Consider the following 18,162-nt stretch of genomic DNA (forward strand, 5'->3'; position numbering starts at 1 on the left):
CCCAAGCCTCACATCAAACAGTCTTGATTTAATGTGCGGGTTCCATTTTCTCCCTTCAGGAAAACCCTGACTCCACAGCTCTTTGAAGTTTTAATTATTAACTTATTTTAATTAAAGCAATTTCCTTTCTTCTATAAGTGAACCGCCAAACCTTATCACACAGAGCAAGGTCCTGCGGTTAGCAAATCCCTTCCTCGCAGTGGAGGGAAGTGTAGTTAAGCAGGTGCGGTCGGTCAGGCAAGTTTTTCAGCACTTGGGAGCCCTCAGCACTTGGGAGACAAAGATAAAGAAAACATTGTCCTCTGCCAGCCACAGAAACTCCTCCCACCTCTAAAGACTTCCACCAGTGACTTGAATTCTGTTCCTGCCCCAAGTGAGACCCTGGGTCCCGCCCTTTTTTTCTCCTCCTCCTGCTGGGGGTTCGGCAGCCTCTGCTCCCAGGAACCTCTTCCCTCAAACTCTGGCTTGTCTTGGTTCCTGTGCTCTGTCCGCGATGCTCCAAGGAAAAGGCGGAGGTTTGGGACAGAGGTCAGCCAGGCCCCAAGCCGAGGAGGGCCCCGCGCCCGGAAGCTACCTCACCCGCCACGGCTGCGAAGGCCCCCCTTTTCGGCGCTGGCTGTGCTGTGGGGATGCCTGGCTCGCAGATCCTCAACTTGGGGACTTGAACACGGCCGCCAGGAGGGAGCCCAGTAAGGGTCCCTCTTCCTTGCACTGCTGGCCGCCTGTTTCTCCTGAAAAACACAAAGTAAGAGAACGTAAAACAAGCTGTTGACAGTGACACGTTTCTCTCGAACGACCGTGGCCCCGCTGGACACGTCCTTCCTGACGGTGGCTGGCAGGCTCCTGACCCCGCTCCTTGATGAATGGAAGTGATGTTAGCGCCGCGTGCATTTACAAACGCAGAGGTGAAATTAGGAGGGTCAGAGGACTCGGGACTCAGGCTGAGACCTCTCTGAGGCACTAAGGGGGACACCTCAGCCAGGGCCAGGGCACCCCCCTCCCCGCCCTGCCACCTGCCGTTGTGATTGTAGTGACTGAGCTCCTTGCTGGAGCCGTTGTTTTGTGACCAATAAAGTGCCGGGGCTGTGAGCTCTGTCCGCCTCCTGGTCTCTGTTGGCTCCCCACCCAGGGCTCTGAGGGGGTACAGGAGAGGCCCCTCCCTGAAAGGTGGCTCGTCCTTCTGATGGGTGGAGGGTCGGTCCTACATGCCATGGAGTTCATGGGACAGTCACCTTTGCAGACCAGCGGAGCCTTCCGAGAGACTGAGTCACTGAGTCCAGCTTTTCCTAGAGACGCTCCTCGGGTCATTCTGTTAAGAGCATGGGCTCTGATGTCACTCCCAGGGTCCGTCCTGGCTCGGGCCCTTTCTAGTTGTGTGACCTTGGCCACAGTATCTGACTTCTCTACCTTGATTTTCTCCCCTGTGGAAGGGAGGTAACAGCAGAGCGACCGACTGCCGTGGAGAACACTGCACGCGTTCACACACCTGCAGGTGCTGGGAAGTCGCCCCGTGACCCTGGGAGAGCTGGTGTGAGCTGCAGCTCCTGGGCATGGCCTGCTGAGCCTGCAGGGACCACTGAGCTCAGAGGACATGCAGAGTCCTCGGAAGTCCCAACATGGAGCCGTGGGGACCCCGCAGAGAAGGACCACTTCGGCGGGGACCTGAGCCAGAGGGGAAATGGCCATCAGGATGAGGAGACCAGGAGAGAGCGGTGTCACAGAGGCAGACCCGCTCCCCTGTCCCTGCCCCGCTGTGTCCCCAGAGGCTGGCCTGAGTGAACGTCATGACGGCCTCTGGGAGGCAGGAGGGAGCAGGTGAGCTGGGAGCCCGACTCCCTGTCCCCCGAGGCAGCACCCTCTGCCTTCACTCTGGCCCTGGTCCCTTCTGCCTGGGGGTGCTCATAGCTACAGCTACCACTCCCCACCCCCCTTTTTTTTTTCAAATTATTAGAGAAAGGTTATTTAGAAAGTTGTTACAGAGGTAGTGGAGGAAGTGAGGCAGCTGGGCTGTGTAGGCTCAGGAAACAAGTTAACACAAGCGAAAGCAGGGCCCTGGGAACTTTGGAGAGGGGAAGGCCATGTACCGCGCCTGGGGGGTGGGGGGAGGCCACGTGCAGCGCCTGAGGGGGAGGGGCACAGCACGGTCCCCAGAGGGAAAGCTGCCACAGCCCCTTTATTGAAGCCTCGTGAGGTGACCTGAGTTTAGAGCCAGCTGTTTACTGCTGGGAGTCTGACCAGGACAGCTGGGGAGGGGACAGGAGAGCCCAGTGCTGCAGGAAGGTCAAGCACGAAGGCCTGGACAGTGTCCCTGGGCTGAGCAGGAGGACATGTGTTCTAGGCGGTTCCGGGAGAGGGAACTAGTTGAGCCCTGGCCCAGGGGCTCACACAGGCACTGCCTGGCACTGTGCCATGGCCAGCGTGCAGAAAGGAAACCAAGAGATTCACTGCCTTCCAAATGCTCATCTTCTCTCCTTGCACCTTCTAAATTGGTCAATTTGAAGGTAAATTATACCTTGATAAAATTGTTAAAAGATTTAAGTAAAGCAAAAATAAAGTACTTTCACAAAAAGAAAATTCCAAGGCCAGTGGCTTTACCGGTAAGGTGTACCAAACATGTAAGGAAGAAGTAATACCAAGATGACACAAAGCCTGCTGTGATTTAGGGAACTGGGAACACTGCCCAACTCAGTTCCTGAGGGCACTACCACCCTGATACCAAAACTAGGCAAAGACATGGCCAGAAAAGGAAGATACAGACCAGTAACCCTCATGAACACAGATGCAGAAATCCTTAGCAGATGTTTAGCCAGTAGATAAACTTGAAAATGGGAGGCAGGAGGGAGCAGGCGAGCTAGGAACCCAACTCCCAGTGAGTGAACGGCACTCACTCCCGGCCCTGGTCCTTTCTGCCTGGAAGTGGTCATAAACCTCACAACAAAGTGTGGTTTATTCCAGAATATGAGATCTGTCTGGAAAAAGTCCAGCCATTGTTAATATAGCAAGAACGGTTTGTGCAACGTTGATGTAGCCTGGCAGCCAAGGGCAGTGGACCGGGACATGCATGCGTGAACAATGACACCTTCACTGTACTAGTCGGTGGGGGCAGTAGACGCTGTTGAGTGAGCACATGTGCTGTGTGGCCGTCACATTCAAAATGACTGAGCGAGTAGAGCAACGAATCTGCATCAAATTTGCATTGGGCTTGAACATCCCTCTGTGGAAACTACTCGGATGATCCAGAGGCCACCGCTATGGGCAGCTGGTGATTGGCAGCTTCATCGTGACAATGCGCCAGCTCATGCATCACAGGCTTTTTGGCAAAACATCAGATCACCCAGGTGGCTCAGCCCTGCTACAGCCCAGATTTGGTGCCCTGCGACTTCTGGCTTTTCCCAAAACTAAAATCGCCTTTGAAAGGGAAGAGATTTCAGAGCGTCAATGAGCTTCAGGAAAATACGACAGGGCAGCTGATGGCAACTGGGAGAACTGGTTGAGGTCCCAAGGTGCCTACTTTGAAGGGGACTGGGGCGTCATTGTCCTATATACAATGTTTCTTGTATTTTGTATCTTCTTCAATCAATATCTCTATTTTCCATAGTCCGTGGCTGGATACCTTCTGGACAGATCTCGTACAAAGTTGGCTTCATGTCCTAAAACCAATGTAATCACCATAGTTACAGGTTAAAAAGAAAAAATCATGTGATAATCTCAAAAGATACAGAAAAAAGCATTTGACAAAACCCAACACACATTCATTTTTGAGAAACAAACATCAACAACCACCTCACCAAACTAGGAATTAATTGCCGGCAGCTTCTGACGCAGGGACCGCGGCACCGATGTCTGCTCTCAGCACTTTTCTCCCCGCCACTTAGGTTTTCACTCTGAAATCAGTTTAAAGCACACGGAAGCCATAAAACGAGTACAGGGTTGCTCTCACCCCTCGCATTCTCCGGCCCTCCCGCTGGAGGCCCCGGACAGGGCGACTGGGCAAGGAAAAGGAGTCACTCAGGTTACAGAGAAAGAGTCCGACTGTCTTCATTGGCCAGTGACAGGATTGACGAGGCAGGACAGCCTAAGAAACCTTCAGAGAATAACCACACGAACTAACAGTGATGTGTGGCCTAGCTGCAGGATACACCGTCCACACACAAGTTAATTCTATTTCTGTATAGCTGCAGTTACCCCTGGCTGGTTTGGCTCAGTGGATTGAGCGTCGGCCTGCGAGCTAAGTGTCGCTGGTTCGATCTTCCAGTCAGGGCACATCAGAGAAGGAAAACTCTGACTCCAAAAAACCTCCGCTGCCTTGCGGCATACCTCTCCAGGGGAAAGGCTAAGGGAGTAAACCCCGACAGAAAATCCGGAGCCGGAGTCCCTAAGGCGGTTTGACGTTGTAGTCAACACCGGCAACTCCTGCGGCGCACCTGAAGCCAAGCTGTATTGACTCCGTCTTTCCCTTGGACCCTTCAGCTGCGAAGAGAGGGGGGGTCTGCTGCATGGGCAACAGCAGACCCTCCATATCACCCTGCCCAGGCTCTGTAGCTTCAGCTTCGCTGGAGAGGACACTCCAGCGTCATCGCAAGATGTCGATTCAACACGGGAGGAGACAGATACCGTGTCACTCCCGAGTCGGACTGCACAGCCATTCTCGGCGGTGCAGATAGACTCTTAAGAAGCTACACCATCGTCTCTCAAGACGGACGGCTGCCGACGACGATAGCTGCAGTGAGCGACTGGAAATGGAAACTTTTTAAAACAACGTCATTTATTTACAGGAGCACCAAAAAACATGAAATTGATAGGAAGCTAACAACGTTTGTATGAGGTCTCTATGCTGAAAGTTCGAAACACCCACGAAAGAAATGAAAAGAGATCCAAATAAATGGAACACGATGAATGGCTTCGTGGGCAGGAAAACTGTTTTGAGAAAGAGAAACAAAGTTGAGGGGCTTATATCCGACCTCTAGACTTAGTATAAGGCATAAGAGCAGACAAATACATCAAGGGAACAGGAAAAACTGTCTTTCCATAAGGCTTGGGACAACTTGATTCTGTATGAAAGTAAATGAGCGAAACTTGCGTCCCCTACCGTACACGAAGGTGACTCAGAGTACATCTCAGATCTACAGGTAAGAGCTTAAACTACAAAACCAGAAGAACACAGAGCCCTTTGTGGCCTTGGGTTAGGCAAGGCATTCCTACGTGCCGAGGGGTCTGGAGCGGAGGCACATAAGGACATCGTCTAAGCCAGCGGAGAGTCCCCGTCTCTGAAAGCCGCAGTGTCCCACAGACGGGTCTCATCAGTGGCTTCCTGGGTCCAGCAGCGGTGTCCACATTGTCACAGCTGGGCCCGATGATGGTGTCTAGGGCTGTCACAGCACCCATATCACAGCTGAGCCACACTGTGGGGCGGCCCACGAAGCTCTGTTCCACGTTCCCTCTATGGGCATCAAAGGCTGGAAAGGCCCTGGGCTCCCCAGGGAGCAGACACCCATTGGCTTTGATGACAGGAAGGATTTTTCCAGGATGCTGGGACTGAAGACTCAGCAACTTAAGTTTTTAAGCATTGCTACCAATACCTCCCAAAGGGCTTCCTCTGCGTCTCTGTTGTTGACCGGCCCCGGACTTGGGCAAGAATCAGTGGAGACACTGAGACATAACAGTGCCGGAGTTTGTGTCCCTGATCTGGTGGCCTCATAAACCTCACCACGGTCTCTCTTTCCAGTTCTGTGTCCAGCTGCTTCTCCCCTCGATCTGCTGTTTCTTTGGAGGGAACCACGTGACTTGTGTGTGGCCCTCTGAAACCACAAGTCTCAGGCAAAGAGTCATCGAATGTCTGCCCGCGGGGCTGGTTCCCTTAGACTATAGACAGCCAGGGGACCTCTGTGTCTCACCTAGGCTGCGTCTCAACCCTGGCTACACACTGGAATGGCCTGGAAGGTGTTAAAATGCCATGCCTATCCCCACCCTAGAGACTGTGACTTCATGGTCTGGGCACTGGGCATGTATAAAACACCCAGGTGACTCTCATGTATAGACCAGGTTGAGAGCCACTGGGTTAGTGACCTGGGGACATCCTGAACCTTGGGATGCAAGTGACAGAAGCAAAAGAGGGCATTGACTGCTCATCTAACCTTGACTCCAGGGCTTGACCATGACCACAGGCCAGCTGCACCCAGGGGCTCGCGCCACAGCCTCAGGACCTAGTTCCCTCCTTCCTCAGCCCCGCCTTCACCTGCATCCTCACCTGGGCCTTCTGAGGGGCGCAGCCTGTGGTACCGTGGGGCGTCAGCAGCTCAGGCCGCCTGCTCCCTGCGTGAGTCTGCAGCTGACCGTCCCTGGCTGGCTGGGATCACAGCCCCTCCCTGACTCCATCCGTGCAGCCAAGGAGCCTGTGGAGCTCCGATCTCCCAGGCCCGGGCCAGGCTGCGGTGACCCCAGGGCCCTTGGGGCCACATGGCTGGGGAGGGAGAGAAGGATGCTTTCCAAAGGGGAAACCAGGGAGCTGGCTTTCAGCTGGAGGGAAGGGAAGGGTGGGAGGTGGGCAGCGCGGCTTGTGTCCGCTCTGGAGGTCTGTCCCCTGCCCCACCGGGGGTGAGATGCAGGGAGAATGACCACTGTTAGGGCAGGTGGCGAGCACAGACAGGGTCTGGGGCCATCGCTGTGTGGGGGGTCCAGCTTCTCCCCTGCTCCACTGCTGATCCTGTGGTCTCACGTCTCAGGGCCCCCCCACCCTGGATGGCACGGTGCAGCCTCACCGGCTGCGGCCGCTCCGTGAAACCAGGCATGTCAGGAGCTTGGAGCAGGATAGACTTGTCATGAGCGGCCACCCCAGCGGTGTCCAGCCTGCTGGCCATGCGCAGAACCCAGAACAAGACTCAGCTGGCTCAGTAGGAGCCCACGGCCTCGGCACCAGATGCAGCACCTCTGCTCCACTTCCCGCCATTCCCGCCTCCCTCGCTGCGGGCTGGCCCCGGGGAGGCCGATCGTACAAATTCCACAGTGGCCGTCGGCCGCCTTGCTCTGGCTATCCAATCAACAGGCTGCCTCCTTGGGCGGCTGCCATCACCAACATCCGCAGTCAGAGCTGGGAGGAAGGAGGGGGCCCCCCTGGGGCCTGGTGGGCGGCCAACCCCAGGAGAAACCTATGTCACGTGGTTCCTGGTAATCGAAACTAGACTCCTGTTTTCTGAAGCCTTCTTCGGGACCAGGCTGCCCACGCTCCTCAGCGCGGTTTCTGGGCTGAAGAACCGTCTGCAGAGAGACCCCGCAGCAGGAAGGTGGGGCGCCAGGACCACTGCTGGCCTCGCTGCAGGCAGGTAAACTGCGCCTCTTGCTCTCCGGACGGTGCTTCTCTCCCTGTGCAGTGTGACCTGCGGGGGCCAAGCCCTCCTGTTTGCACCCGGCTGGGGATCAAGTGCCCCTGCCGAGACCGGGGCGCATCACCACCGCTTCCAGGTCCGTGGGTGCGTTAGGCTAGTCGTCCATGGCTCCGGGGCACCAGCATGCGTGGGATCCAGCCCACGCTCGTGTCTCTGGTCTGTGCAGGTGAGCCCAGGCCATACCTGCCCAAAAGACCAGCCCCTTCCCCTGACTCGCCCAAAGGCCCCCTACGGGCCAGGGGCAGGCAGCCTGTCACAGCTCCGCTCGGAGGGAGTCCGGTGGAAATACTGGCCATCCCAAGGCAGCGACATATGCACACTGGGCACCAGGTGTTTGATGGGCTATTTCTCCAGGGCCCTGAGTGCCTGTCCCAGGTGAATAAACCTGGGAGCTGCAGCTCCCCAGGGAGTGCAGAGGGCAGCCAACCATCCCGGCCTGCCTGGGACTGAGCACATCCCAGGCAGGACATGCACTCGCAATGCTAACACCAGGACAGGCCCCAGCACGCCAGACAGTTGGTCACCCTAGGCCTGGCCCTCACCAGCTATGTGACGGGAGCCCATGACCTCTGGGCTTCAGCTCGCGCACCTGTGAGGGGGTTCACAGGCCTCTCTCAAAGGTCATGGGAAAGAGTCCATGAGCCATGACTGTGAGCACAGGGACAGCCCCTCAACACCAGTGAACCCGAGTCAGTGTGCCAGGAGGCCGGGGGGCTGCCTCCGGGTTGCCCACAGGAGCGGCCCAGTGCCCTGCTTGCTGCACCTCGGAGAGTGGTCCCGGGTCACAGGGTTCTCACTAGACCAGAGGAGCAATGACTGGCTCCTCCGTGTGTGGGGCGTGGGGAGAGGGGAGGCAGGGCAGGAGCAGGAGGGGGCGGAGGGGACAAGCGTGTGGCAGGAATGGCAGAGAGGGAGCGCTCCGGGTGAAAATTGGGAGACCTGCCCCCAGCCTGCCCTGCTGGCCCAGTGGCCTTAGTGGCCCACTGCCTCTTCAAGCCTCTGTTTCTTGGGGACACTGACCTCGGGGGTGTCCGTGCCAGGTCCACACTTAGCCGCTTAGCGTGTCCTCCCATCTGCTTCCTGCCCCAGTCACACGCCCACCCCCCAGCCACACAGTCAGACCCCTCTCCTTCACCCAGGCCCGTCAGCCCCACAGCTGTCCCCGCCGCCGGCCCTCTGTGAGCCATGGCCAGGGGGTTTCCACGGCCTCCTCCCTGCTCTCACTGCCCTCCCTCCCAGGGCTCCCAGGGCCCAGAACTCATCAGCACAGACCTCTGGGCGCTCCTGCTGGGCTGTCCCCTGAAGGCAGAGCCTGTCCTGAGCAAGGCCTGCCTGGGCCGGCGCAGCCCGCCCACCTACCCCAACGGACAGCCGCGCCCAGGGCCTGGTCTTCCGAGATGGGCTCCTGTGTCCTCTGTCCTTGCTGCCTGGAGACACCCGCAGCCCTCCCCCTTCATCTGGGCGCTTATCACCCTCACTGCTCTGCAGGAGCAGGAGCAGGAGCAACGGCCCGCCCCCCGCCCTCCGCCCTCCGCCCTCCGCCCTCCACAGCAGAACGCAAGAACTGACTGGGCCTGTCCCCAGGGCCGTCCCGCTCCGCTGTCTCCCTCTGCCGCCGCCTCCTGCCGCAGCGTGCCGGGCTCCCAGGCCAGGCCATGGCCCTCCTTCGGCTCTTCTGGATGTGGCTGTTGGTCGCGGGGACCCGAGGTGAGCGGAGCCCGCGCGGGCTCACCGGCCTCCTTGCAGAAGGTCAAGGCAGCGTTCTGCCTGGTGCTGGTCACTTGAGGTTGGTGCCCTGTGCACAGACTTCCAGAGTCCTGGACACCTGTCCCCCTGCTCTTTACCCCCAAGGCCCAGAGGCCTTCCTCGTCCTGGCGCCCCCACAGAAGCCTGCTGCACCCCACCTGAGAACTGCCCTTTGACTCTGTTGGCTCCAGCAGGGGCGGAGTTGGGGAGTCAGCAGGCTGAGTCCTGGAAGCACAGGGTGAGGCTGGGAGCCCTTTCTCTCTGCATCTGGCTTATTCTGCCCCAGGCACCCCCACATCCTCCAGCAGTCCTTGTCTTGTGCATGGATGCCCCCTAGCCTGACCTTCGTGTTCCTTGGGAGCCCTGCAGGCATGAAAGATGGTGACATGCGGCTGGCCGATGGGGACGCTGCCAACCAGGGCCGTGTGGAGATCTTCTACCAAGGCCAGTGGGGGACCGTGTGTGACAACCTGTGGGACCTGGAGGACGCCAGCGTCGTCTGCCGAGCCCTGGGGTTTGAGAATGCCACTGAGGCCCTGGGCAGAGCCGCCTTTGGTCCAGGTAGGCCTCTGGGTCCCCATTCCTCCCAAGCAGCCTGTCCCGGGAGGGGGCCGTCCCCTTGGCCATGAAAATGGTCCCCGCTCCCTCCGCATTGTCCCACATCCCGAACAACACAGTCCTGTGCTGAGAAGGCGCTGCTGCTTGGCTCCTGCGCACGCCGCCTGTCGCTGTGACCAGGCTCCTGAGCACACCAGTGCAGAGGGCAGCTGCAGCCCTTCCCTCCGGCCCCGAAGCTCCACTGGTGGGCATTTACCTTCTGGAAATCATTTACTCCCCAAAGGAAAATCTGCATGCAGGAAGGTTTCCCCTGGCACAGTGGCTGCGGTTCTTAAAAAGAGGGGATCATCGAGAGTTTCAGTAACTTCCTGTCCATGAAGCAGACAGACTTCATGGGAAGGAAGGCTAATGGATGGCACCACGTCACAACGATAAATCTGATCCCACCCTCAACTTGTCACCGATTTTTCTTAGTCAAAGACATGCACAGCTGGGACAGAACAGAGCACTTGAAGGGCCCGTGACCCCGAGGCTGATGTGACTGTTTACCAGGCTTCTCGGGGGAGCGGCCCTGGTCTCGGGCCCGCCCTCCAGTGTCTGTCCTTGCTGCCCCACCAGGAACGGGTCCTGTCATGTTGGACGAAGTGCAGTGCACGGGGACGGAGCCCTCGCTGGCCAACTGCTCGTCCCTGGGTTGGCTGGTGAGCAAGTGCGAGCACAACCAGGACGCTGGCGTCGTCTGCAGCAACGGTGTGTGGGGTCACCCGTCCCAAGCCCCCAAAGTGCTGGACCCCTGGAGCTGCCCCCAAGCCTCAGGCCCCAGGATGGTGTCACGCCGCTCCCCGCCCCTCCCGGCACCCAAGCCCCCCAAGCCCATCACACACCTGTGCACAGGTTCACGGGTGACGCCCACTCCGCAGGAGAGGGAGGGAAGCCTGCAGAACCTAGCCTCGCAGCAGCCAACCCCAAGGCCCTCCCCGCCCTCCCAGGACCTGCTCAGAGATGCTTCCTGGGCCCTGATTGTCAGGCAGTGCTCCTGTACCAAATACCCACGATGCCCACAGAGTTCAGGCTTCTCCCTTAAACCACCATCTGAAGCCTGTTACGCAGCATCTCGCGTAGCAGGCGGAGTGTGCTGGGGGCATTTCTTTTCTTTTTAAACATTTTATTTTTAGAGAGAGGGGAAAGGAGAGAGAAAGAAAGGGAGAGAAACATCAATGTGTGAAAGAAACATGGATTGGTTGCCTCTCACACCCGCAACTGGGGACCTGGCCCTCATCCCAGGCACGTGCCCTGACTAGGAATCGAACCAGCGACCTTTCAGTCCTCAGGCTGGCGCTCAATCCATGGAACCACACCAGGCAGGGCTGGGGGCATTTCTTGATGAGGGATAGGTCTGGTGAAAGACAGCCCAGCCCCCCCCCCCCCCTTCTCCAGCTCCACCAGACCTACAGGAGCCCAGGTTTTCAGCCTTGAGTCCTAGTTTTAGGGTTGTTCTTTGCTCTCTCACGCCCACTTGTAGCTTCTTCCTGGACTTGCACAAGGGACCTGGGGGCATGTGTACCCCTAAGGTGGAGGGTTGAGGGGGTGCCAAGGAAAGCCAAGGCTTCCCACAGGACAGCAGCAGAGTGGAGGGCTTGCTCTGGGGAGGGGTACAGAGGAGCACTTGGGCTGGGGGCGGGGTGCAGGACTGGAAGCACCTATGGCAGGACTCAGAGGTGAGTGGGGGCCAAGTGGGCTCCTTAGAGTCAGGTGCGGTGGGGAGCAAGGGGGTTCTGAACCCACCTGGTTTAAATGTCGGAACTGATCTAAACCTGTTTGTGGCAGAGAAAGAACAGATGGATGTAGTTCTCAGTGAGGCTTGGGGAGGGGCTTAGAGAAGGGAGCTCATCCCTGCAAACCACACTTGGTTCCCTGAAGGAGGCTGCGAAGGACCCCAAAGTTCTAGCATTGGGTTGTTGTAAGACCGCCAATCTTCGGACCATCAAACCAGAGGGAAGGCTCTGCTTTTAGAAGGTAACATCAGGGTGATTGATTGATCAGCTGGAATTTTAAAAGGGTAAGACCTTAGCCTCTGGAAGTCAGCACCTTCAGATCACCCACCTGGAAGGGCTGCTTGAATTTGGGAACAGATGAATTAACCTGGGGTGTTTGATGGGCGTGGGTTGGGGGGACTCTGGGCCACGGTGGGCAAGGGCACCCTGTCTTCCAGGCCAGTCCTCCCTCGTCTCCCCAGGAGTCTTTCTGAGTAGATAAGGCAGGGTCAGGCCACAATTTAAGGGAAGAAACTGACTCCAGGGGGGAAATGTACTTCCAGGTCACAGAGCAAGCATGGGACAGGCCTGACGCCGGCCCCCGAGCCTTGCCCTGAGCGCGGTGTTTCCTCTGCCCTTTCTTAGAAACCAGAGGCGTCCGCACCCTTGACCTGTCCAGCGAGCTCCCCGCAGCTCTGGAGCAGATCTTTGACAGCCAGAGGGGCTGTGACCTGTCCATCATAGTGAAGGCCGAGGACGCGGAGCGCCTGCGCATGTGCGCCCACAGGCTGATCCTGGCCAGCAACCCCGAGGCCCGGGCCCTGTGGAAGCAGGCGAGCAGCGTGTTCACCGTGGAGGTGGACGCCGAGTGCGTGCCTCTCGTCAGACCCTTAATCAGGTGAGCACCCTTGGAGCGGGGACCCAGCACTGGGCAGTGTCCCCAGGGCTCCCCATCAGATCACCCTGGGGTCTCCTAGGGGATGTGCTTTGAAATCATGAACTTAAAAAAATTGTATTTATTAAAAACTGTTCTCTCTCCTTCTTATGATTTACCCTCCGCTGTATATGGCTGACAGGGACACCTAGGAGAAAACAGATTGAATGGTTTCTTTCCAGCCAAGGATAAGAACCTGGTCGCCAGGCTGTGCCGTAGGGTGGGACTTATTTCTAGGACGAGTCTAAGAAAGAGGCCAGGGCGGCCAGCCTTCGGGGCCCCAGGGCATCCGTGCCCTCGGGCAAAGCTCAAGGAGAGGGTGCGCTCTCTCCCTCCCTCCTGCCCTCCCTCCCCACCCCTAGGCAGCGAGGCTGTGGTGAGCTGGGTGTCCTGGCCTCTTGGCCCTGTCCAGGCCCCAGAAGGCCTCGGGAGACCCCTCCCCATCAAGGCCAGCCCACAGACGCTGCCTTCCCTCTGCCCGGCGGCCACCGGCAGCACCACCATTGAGGCCTCAGCCAGTTACCCGGCTCCTTTCCCGTTTCTATGGTTTCTCAGGGTCACTAACACGCCATCCCAGCCTTTGGTCCTTTTCTTCCACCTTTCAGGGTGTTTTCAGGGCCAAGGGACAATTGGAAGCCCTGCTCCCACCACCTGGGTGCCTGCCAGAGGCTGAGGAGCAGGCGGGAGCCCCAGGGATGTGGGACCAGTGGGGGTGGTGGCTGTGCAGCTTCCAGCGGCTTGGGAACCGTCTCTCAGGTCCAAAATGAGAATTAAGAGACAGTGACAAAAACATTCTGCAGTGTCCCCTCTCCCATCGTTAACCACCATTTATGGGGCCCGCGGTGGGGCCTGTTGCTACTGAAAGTGGCAATCAGAGCCCAGGAGGCCTGCGCCCCAGTCCACTGTCCTGGACCTGTCCTGGGAGGAGCCTCGGCACTGTAGGCCAAGGTCAGGGGCTACCTTGCTGTGGGGGACGGGCCGGAGGGCAGGCACAGCAGGAGTCCCACGTGCTGAGTGAACAGCGAGGGCCAGGAGGAGTGGGGGCATGCCTCCGGCATCTGCCCTGGACCCTGCGGGGTGACCGGCTCCTTGGTTTTGTTCTTAGGTGGGCACCGTGGGGGGACCCCTGGAAGGCTTGGCATCCGAGAGAGGCCGATGGCTCTGAGCCCCTTTGACCATGGGGTGACTTTGGCTCTTCCTGACAGCAGGCCTCCACTCACCACGTCCCAGGAGATGGTGGCCAGCCTGGCCTGTCCCGTCCACGCAGGCTCCCCCATTCATGCACTGACACGGTCCCTGGTGGCACACTGCCTTCCCTGGTGAATGGTCAGACTGGGGGTTGCCTGCATGGGCTCACAACTGGCAGGGAACGCAGGAAGCAACCAGGGGTGGTGCCTGTGTCATGGGGCACAGGATAGGTAGGGTGCCCATGGGTACCCAGCGCAGGGTGGAGGGAGCCTGTCCAAGGATGTGATGGCAGGAAGGATGGGCAGGATAAACCCAGAGCCCAGGATGGCCAGCAGGTCCTGGCATCTAAGGCCCTGCAGAGGTCAGGCTCAGACTACCAGCGAGCGTGATGGCAGCGGTGATGGCGGTGACTGAGGGCGTGGAGACCAGGAGGTGGTCGGGCCCCTCTCCCACCTGAGAGATGAAGCGTTGTCCTCAGGACACTGGGATCCGCCCCCTTGTCAGGGCCCAAGGCTCTAAGCAAACTCAAGACTGAAATGTGTGTTGACCCAGAAGATAAATTGGGGGAGGATGAGGGCCCAACGCCTCTTGAAATTGCCAGCACTGCTGGTGTCAGCTGTCAGCGGGTCATAGTCAAACACATCCTGTTTGGGTGGTGGGCCAGCTGCCCCTGGGCACACCTTCTGTCCTGCAGGGGAAGGGGTGGAACGGGGCGCTCAGCTCTGCCCCTTCCCCGCCCTGCAGGTACTTCTATTCCCGAAGGGTAGACATCTCCCTGTCGACCATGAAGTGTTTCCACAAGCTGGCCTCCACCCTCGGGGCCGAGAAGCTACAGAACTACTGCGCAAGCCTCTTCGCCGTCCTCCTCCCCCAGGACCTCTCTTTTCAGACAACCCTGGACCTCTATACCTATGCGCTGGCCACCCGAGACCCCGTGCTGGAAGAGCTTTGCGTGCAGTTCCTGGCCTGGAACTTCGAGGCCCTGGTGGGGGCCGAGGCCTGGCTGCGTGTCCCCGTGGCCCTCCTCCGAGTCCTGCTGTCCAGGAGCGAGCTGGCCGTGCCCAGTGAGGTGGCCCTGCTGATGGCCATGGACGCCTGGAGCCGGGAGACGGAAGCCACCCATGGGGACGTGGAAGGCCTGCTGGAGAAGGTCCGGTTCCCCATGATCCTGCCTGAGGACCTCTTCCAGCTGCAGTTCAACCTGACCCTGTACTGGGATCACCAGGCGTTCCTCCAGACTAAGATCCTGCAGGCCCTGGAGTTCCACACCGTGCCCTTCTGGCTGCTGGCCCAGTACCGAGGTCTGAACCTCACCGAGGACACATACAAGCCCCGGCTTTACACCTCGTCCACCTGGAGCTCATTCTTGACGAAGAACTCCCGGAATTCCTACCGCTATAATTATAACTCCTACCGCTATGGTTACGACTCGTACCACTACAACTCCTACGGGTCCTTCAAGACCCCGGCACACCCCAGCTTCCTCTTCCAAGCCCGTCACATCTCCTGGTCCTCCTACTACCTGCCCACCATCCAGAGCTGCAGGAACTATGGATTCTCATGCTCCTCTGACGAGGTCCCCGCCCTGGGCCTCACCAATTCCGGCTACTCGGATCCCACCATCGGCTACGAAAATAAAGCTCTGATACTCTGTGGGGGGCGCTTCGTGGCCGACGTCACTGATTTCAAGGACAGGAAGGCCATGGTCCCCAGCCCCCTGGACACCAACAGCTCCAGGAGAGCTTCCTTCTTCCCCTGCCCAGAAGGGCCCTTCAGCAGCTTCCGAGTGGTCATCCGCCCCTTCTACCTGACCAACTCCTCGGGCGTGGACTAGATGGGAGTCTGCCCCCCCACTCCCACAGGCGGCAGGAACGCGGAGAAGCGAGGCAGTGCCCGGTGAGCCCAGCTGAGCTCCTTTCCTCTCTGCAGCCACCTCCCACAACCAGCCTCCAGGGGTCCCCCTGCTTCCACTGACCTCTCTGAGCTTAAAGAAATGACTAGAGGGCCTGCCGGGAATCCCCAGCTCTGCCCCAGCCCCGTTGGCTCGCTGGGAAGCTGTAAGACGCGGGCATAATGGCTCCTAGGCTTTCCACACCGCTTTTTGCTTGCTCAGTCCTCTATGGTCCCTTTTAAAAACTGATCATTAAAATCGCATTGCGGTCTGCAGGTTCTTCCGTTCATGCAGAAAGGGTTATTGAGTCCGTTCTGCATTCAGATGTTGGGTGCGCCGTGCCCCAGGGTCCCGGGAGTGAGCAGACACGGTCCCTGTCCTCACAAAGAGGACAAGGCGGGTGCTGGGTGTTTACAGTCGGGGCGACGTACTGAGAGCGGCGGGGGCGTGTGCTGGGGCCACAGGCCAGAACTGCTCCCCGTGGGACTCCGTGCGGAGGTGGAGACCGAGGAGCAGCCGAGGTCTGGGGGACGGGAGGAGGGCATTCTCCAGGTAGAAGGAATGGCAGGGATGCACAATCTTCCCTCCGTCAACCCTTGCGCGTGGGCACCGAGCTGAGGGACAAGGATTGTCACATGAGCGTTCTTTGTGAGAGTGAAAACCTGGAAGAGACTTCGATCCCATCAACGAGGTCCTTGACCGCGAATAAGAAACCTGCGATGGGGTCAGCCGGGGGCGAAGGGGGTGAGAGGAGGTCCTGGGGCAACCCTCAGCATCGAGGCAAACAAAGGCAGGCGGACCCACCTGGGGGTCCCGGGGGGACATCCAGTTAGAATAGCACCACTGGGTTCTGGGTGCTGAAGGCCGCCCCACCAAGAGCAGGGGAGGCATTCTGAACCGGCCCTGCTCCTTTGTGACACACACTGCAGCACAGGGTCCCAGGCCGAAGCATCTGGTTGGCCCAGCTCAGGCCACGTGCCTGCCGCTCTTGGCCAGGGGCTCCGAAAACAAGCATCTGGACTGTTCTGGCCTCAGGGGGGAAGGGGAGGCGGCATGAAGCTCACCCAATGGGAGGGAGGTTCAGATGCTGGGCAGCCAAGACGGCAGCAGCCCCTGCCACATACGCTCCTTCGTCGTGGGCGTTCCGAAACAAAGCAGAGACACATCCCCCCCACCCCACCCCCCAGTGCAGCGTCACCCTTTCCTGGAGGGAGCCCAGGCCCCAGGCTCAGACCCCATGCGCAGCTCCACGCCCACCATCTCAGCCACTTCGATGGCAAATCCGTGGCATTTTTTAAGTTTTATTTAAATCACTCCGCGGCCCACTACCAACACTGCTGCTGAAGGGAGAAAAGAGAAAGGAAATGTTCATATAAACATGCAGCAGACCCACCGAGGGCGACGCCACGGGTGGAATACAGACTCCGCACAGCCGAGAGCATCCCCTCCCCTGCCGGGTTTGTGGTCCTCAGCCTGCAGCCAGCCCCTCGGCAGCAAGGAGATGGGCCCGCTCAGGGAACCAGCGTCTTCCTCGGGATTGCGCAGGGCCTGCGGCTCCTGCTCGCCAGCAAGGCTGCAGCCCCATGGGGAGCCTGCGGCTCCGTTTTGAGGAGACTCCCTGAGGAGCCTTGAGCTCCTTCCCCGCACCTTGCACTTCTGAGTGGTAGCCGCCATCCCTGACAGTCAGGGCCGGCCCAGCGCAGGGGATTTGCCCAAGGGCTTGAACAGCCCCACACCTGTGCGGGGCCTACCTTCCCCTTCGGTGGAACGCAGAGGTGCCTCTTGGTGGAAACATTCCTCTGTTGGATGTAAAACCTCCTAAACCGGCAGAGCCCAGAGTTACAGGGACCAGAAGCAAAGCAAACCTGGGTCTCTGAGAGCCTGGTGGCACCACCCGGGCACCGCCCTGGTGTTCCAGAATGACGGACGGGCCAGGAGCTCAGCCAGTGCCTCAGACAGAAGGGCAGGGCTGGGCTGGGCTTCTGTTCGTTTGGGAGGTGGGGGGCTTGGCAGTAACTGGTACAGGATTTATTAAGGAATCTGGAAACAGGATGGTTCCAGGATGCGCTGATATGCGGTTGACATGTCATCAGACCCAGGTTGCTGTCATCCTAGAGTTTGTCCCAGCCTTCCTGCTCACCAGCCACTATGTGTCATGAGTTATGAGCCAGGGGCAGTGTGGGGGATGGGGAGGGCTCGTCCAAAGCGGCAGTAAATGTCGATTTCTTAGCTGGAAGGGTTGCCATGGCTGCCCCACCTTGGCTTCACAAGGGGCCAGGTGAGGGCTGATGAGCAGAGGTCAGACCGCAGCAGCCTCGGCAACAGGCCCAGGTGAGGTTTCACAAAGCTGCCCTGCCTGCCACCAAGGCCACCTGGAGAGCCAGCAGAACAGGCTCTGTGGCTGGAGAGGGGGCAGAATGATACCTCCAGAGCAGCCTCCTGACACCCGACAGAGCGAGAGCCTATGCTGCAGGGGGGGCCTTCTGGGGACCAGGCACAGGACTGTCCTCATCCTCTGTGACCATTCCAAGACATCTGTCTTTGTCCTCTCCCCAGAGCTCACTGTCTTTCACTCTCCATCTGGCCCCTTCCCTTTGCAGGCCTCCCGTGTGCCTGGGTGCATCGTGAGCACCCTTGGGTGATCCCAGGGAGGGGCCACGGGAGCCCCGTTCTCTGCCACAGTTGCTGGTTTGGGGAGCACATGGCTGA

General features: G+C 58.9%; 1 protein-coding gene and 1 long non-coding RNA gene across 3 annotated transcripts; one reads left to right on the plus strand and one right to left on the minus strand.

Annotated features, from left to right (window-relative positions):
- Nucleotides 1–4,744: 4,744 nt before the first annotated feature.
- Nucleotides 4,745–6,973, minus strand: LOC149998905 (uncharacterized). 2 transcript variants are annotated; one of them, XR_016513961.1, is made up of 3 exons: nucleotides 6,759–6,973; nucleotides 6,248–6,460; nucleotides 4,745–4,917 (listed from the first exon to the last, which is right to left on the minus strand). It is a non-coding gene; the product is annotated as an uncharacterized LOC149998905 (long non-coding RNA). The 2 variants fall into 2 exon arrangements; XR_016513960.1 differs by lacking the exon at nucleotides 6,759–6,973 and having other exon boundaries at nucleotides 6,248–6,702.
- A 195-nt stretch (nucleotides 6,974–7,168) lies between these two features.
- On the plus strand, nucleotides 7,169–15,724 carry LGALS3BP (galectin 3 binding protein). The gene is made up of 6 exons (XM_090291077.1): nucleotides 7,169–7,319; nucleotides 8,871–9,089; nucleotides 9,498–9,689; nucleotides 10,305–10,436; nucleotides 12,086–12,338; nucleotides 14,307–15,724. The coding sequence occupies exons 2-6, from the start codon at nucleotides 9,038–9,040 to the stop codon at nucleotides 15,394–15,396; spliced, it is 1,719 nt and encodes a 572-aa protein (XP_090147203.1). The 5' UTR covers nucleotides 7,169–7,319; nucleotides 8,871–9,037; the 3' UTR covers nucleotides 15,397–15,724.
- Nucleotides 15,725–18,162: the final 2,438 nt, after the last annotated feature.

The sequence above is a fragment of the Furipterus horrens genome, unplaced genomic scaffold (genome assembly GCF_987537825.1).
Source record: "Furipterus horrens unplaced genomic scaffold, mFurHor1.1.pri manual_scaffold_11, whole genome shotgun sequence".
NCBI classification, from domain to species: Eukaryota; Metazoa; Chordata; class Mammalia; order Chiroptera; family Furipteridae; genus Furipterus; species Furipterus horrens.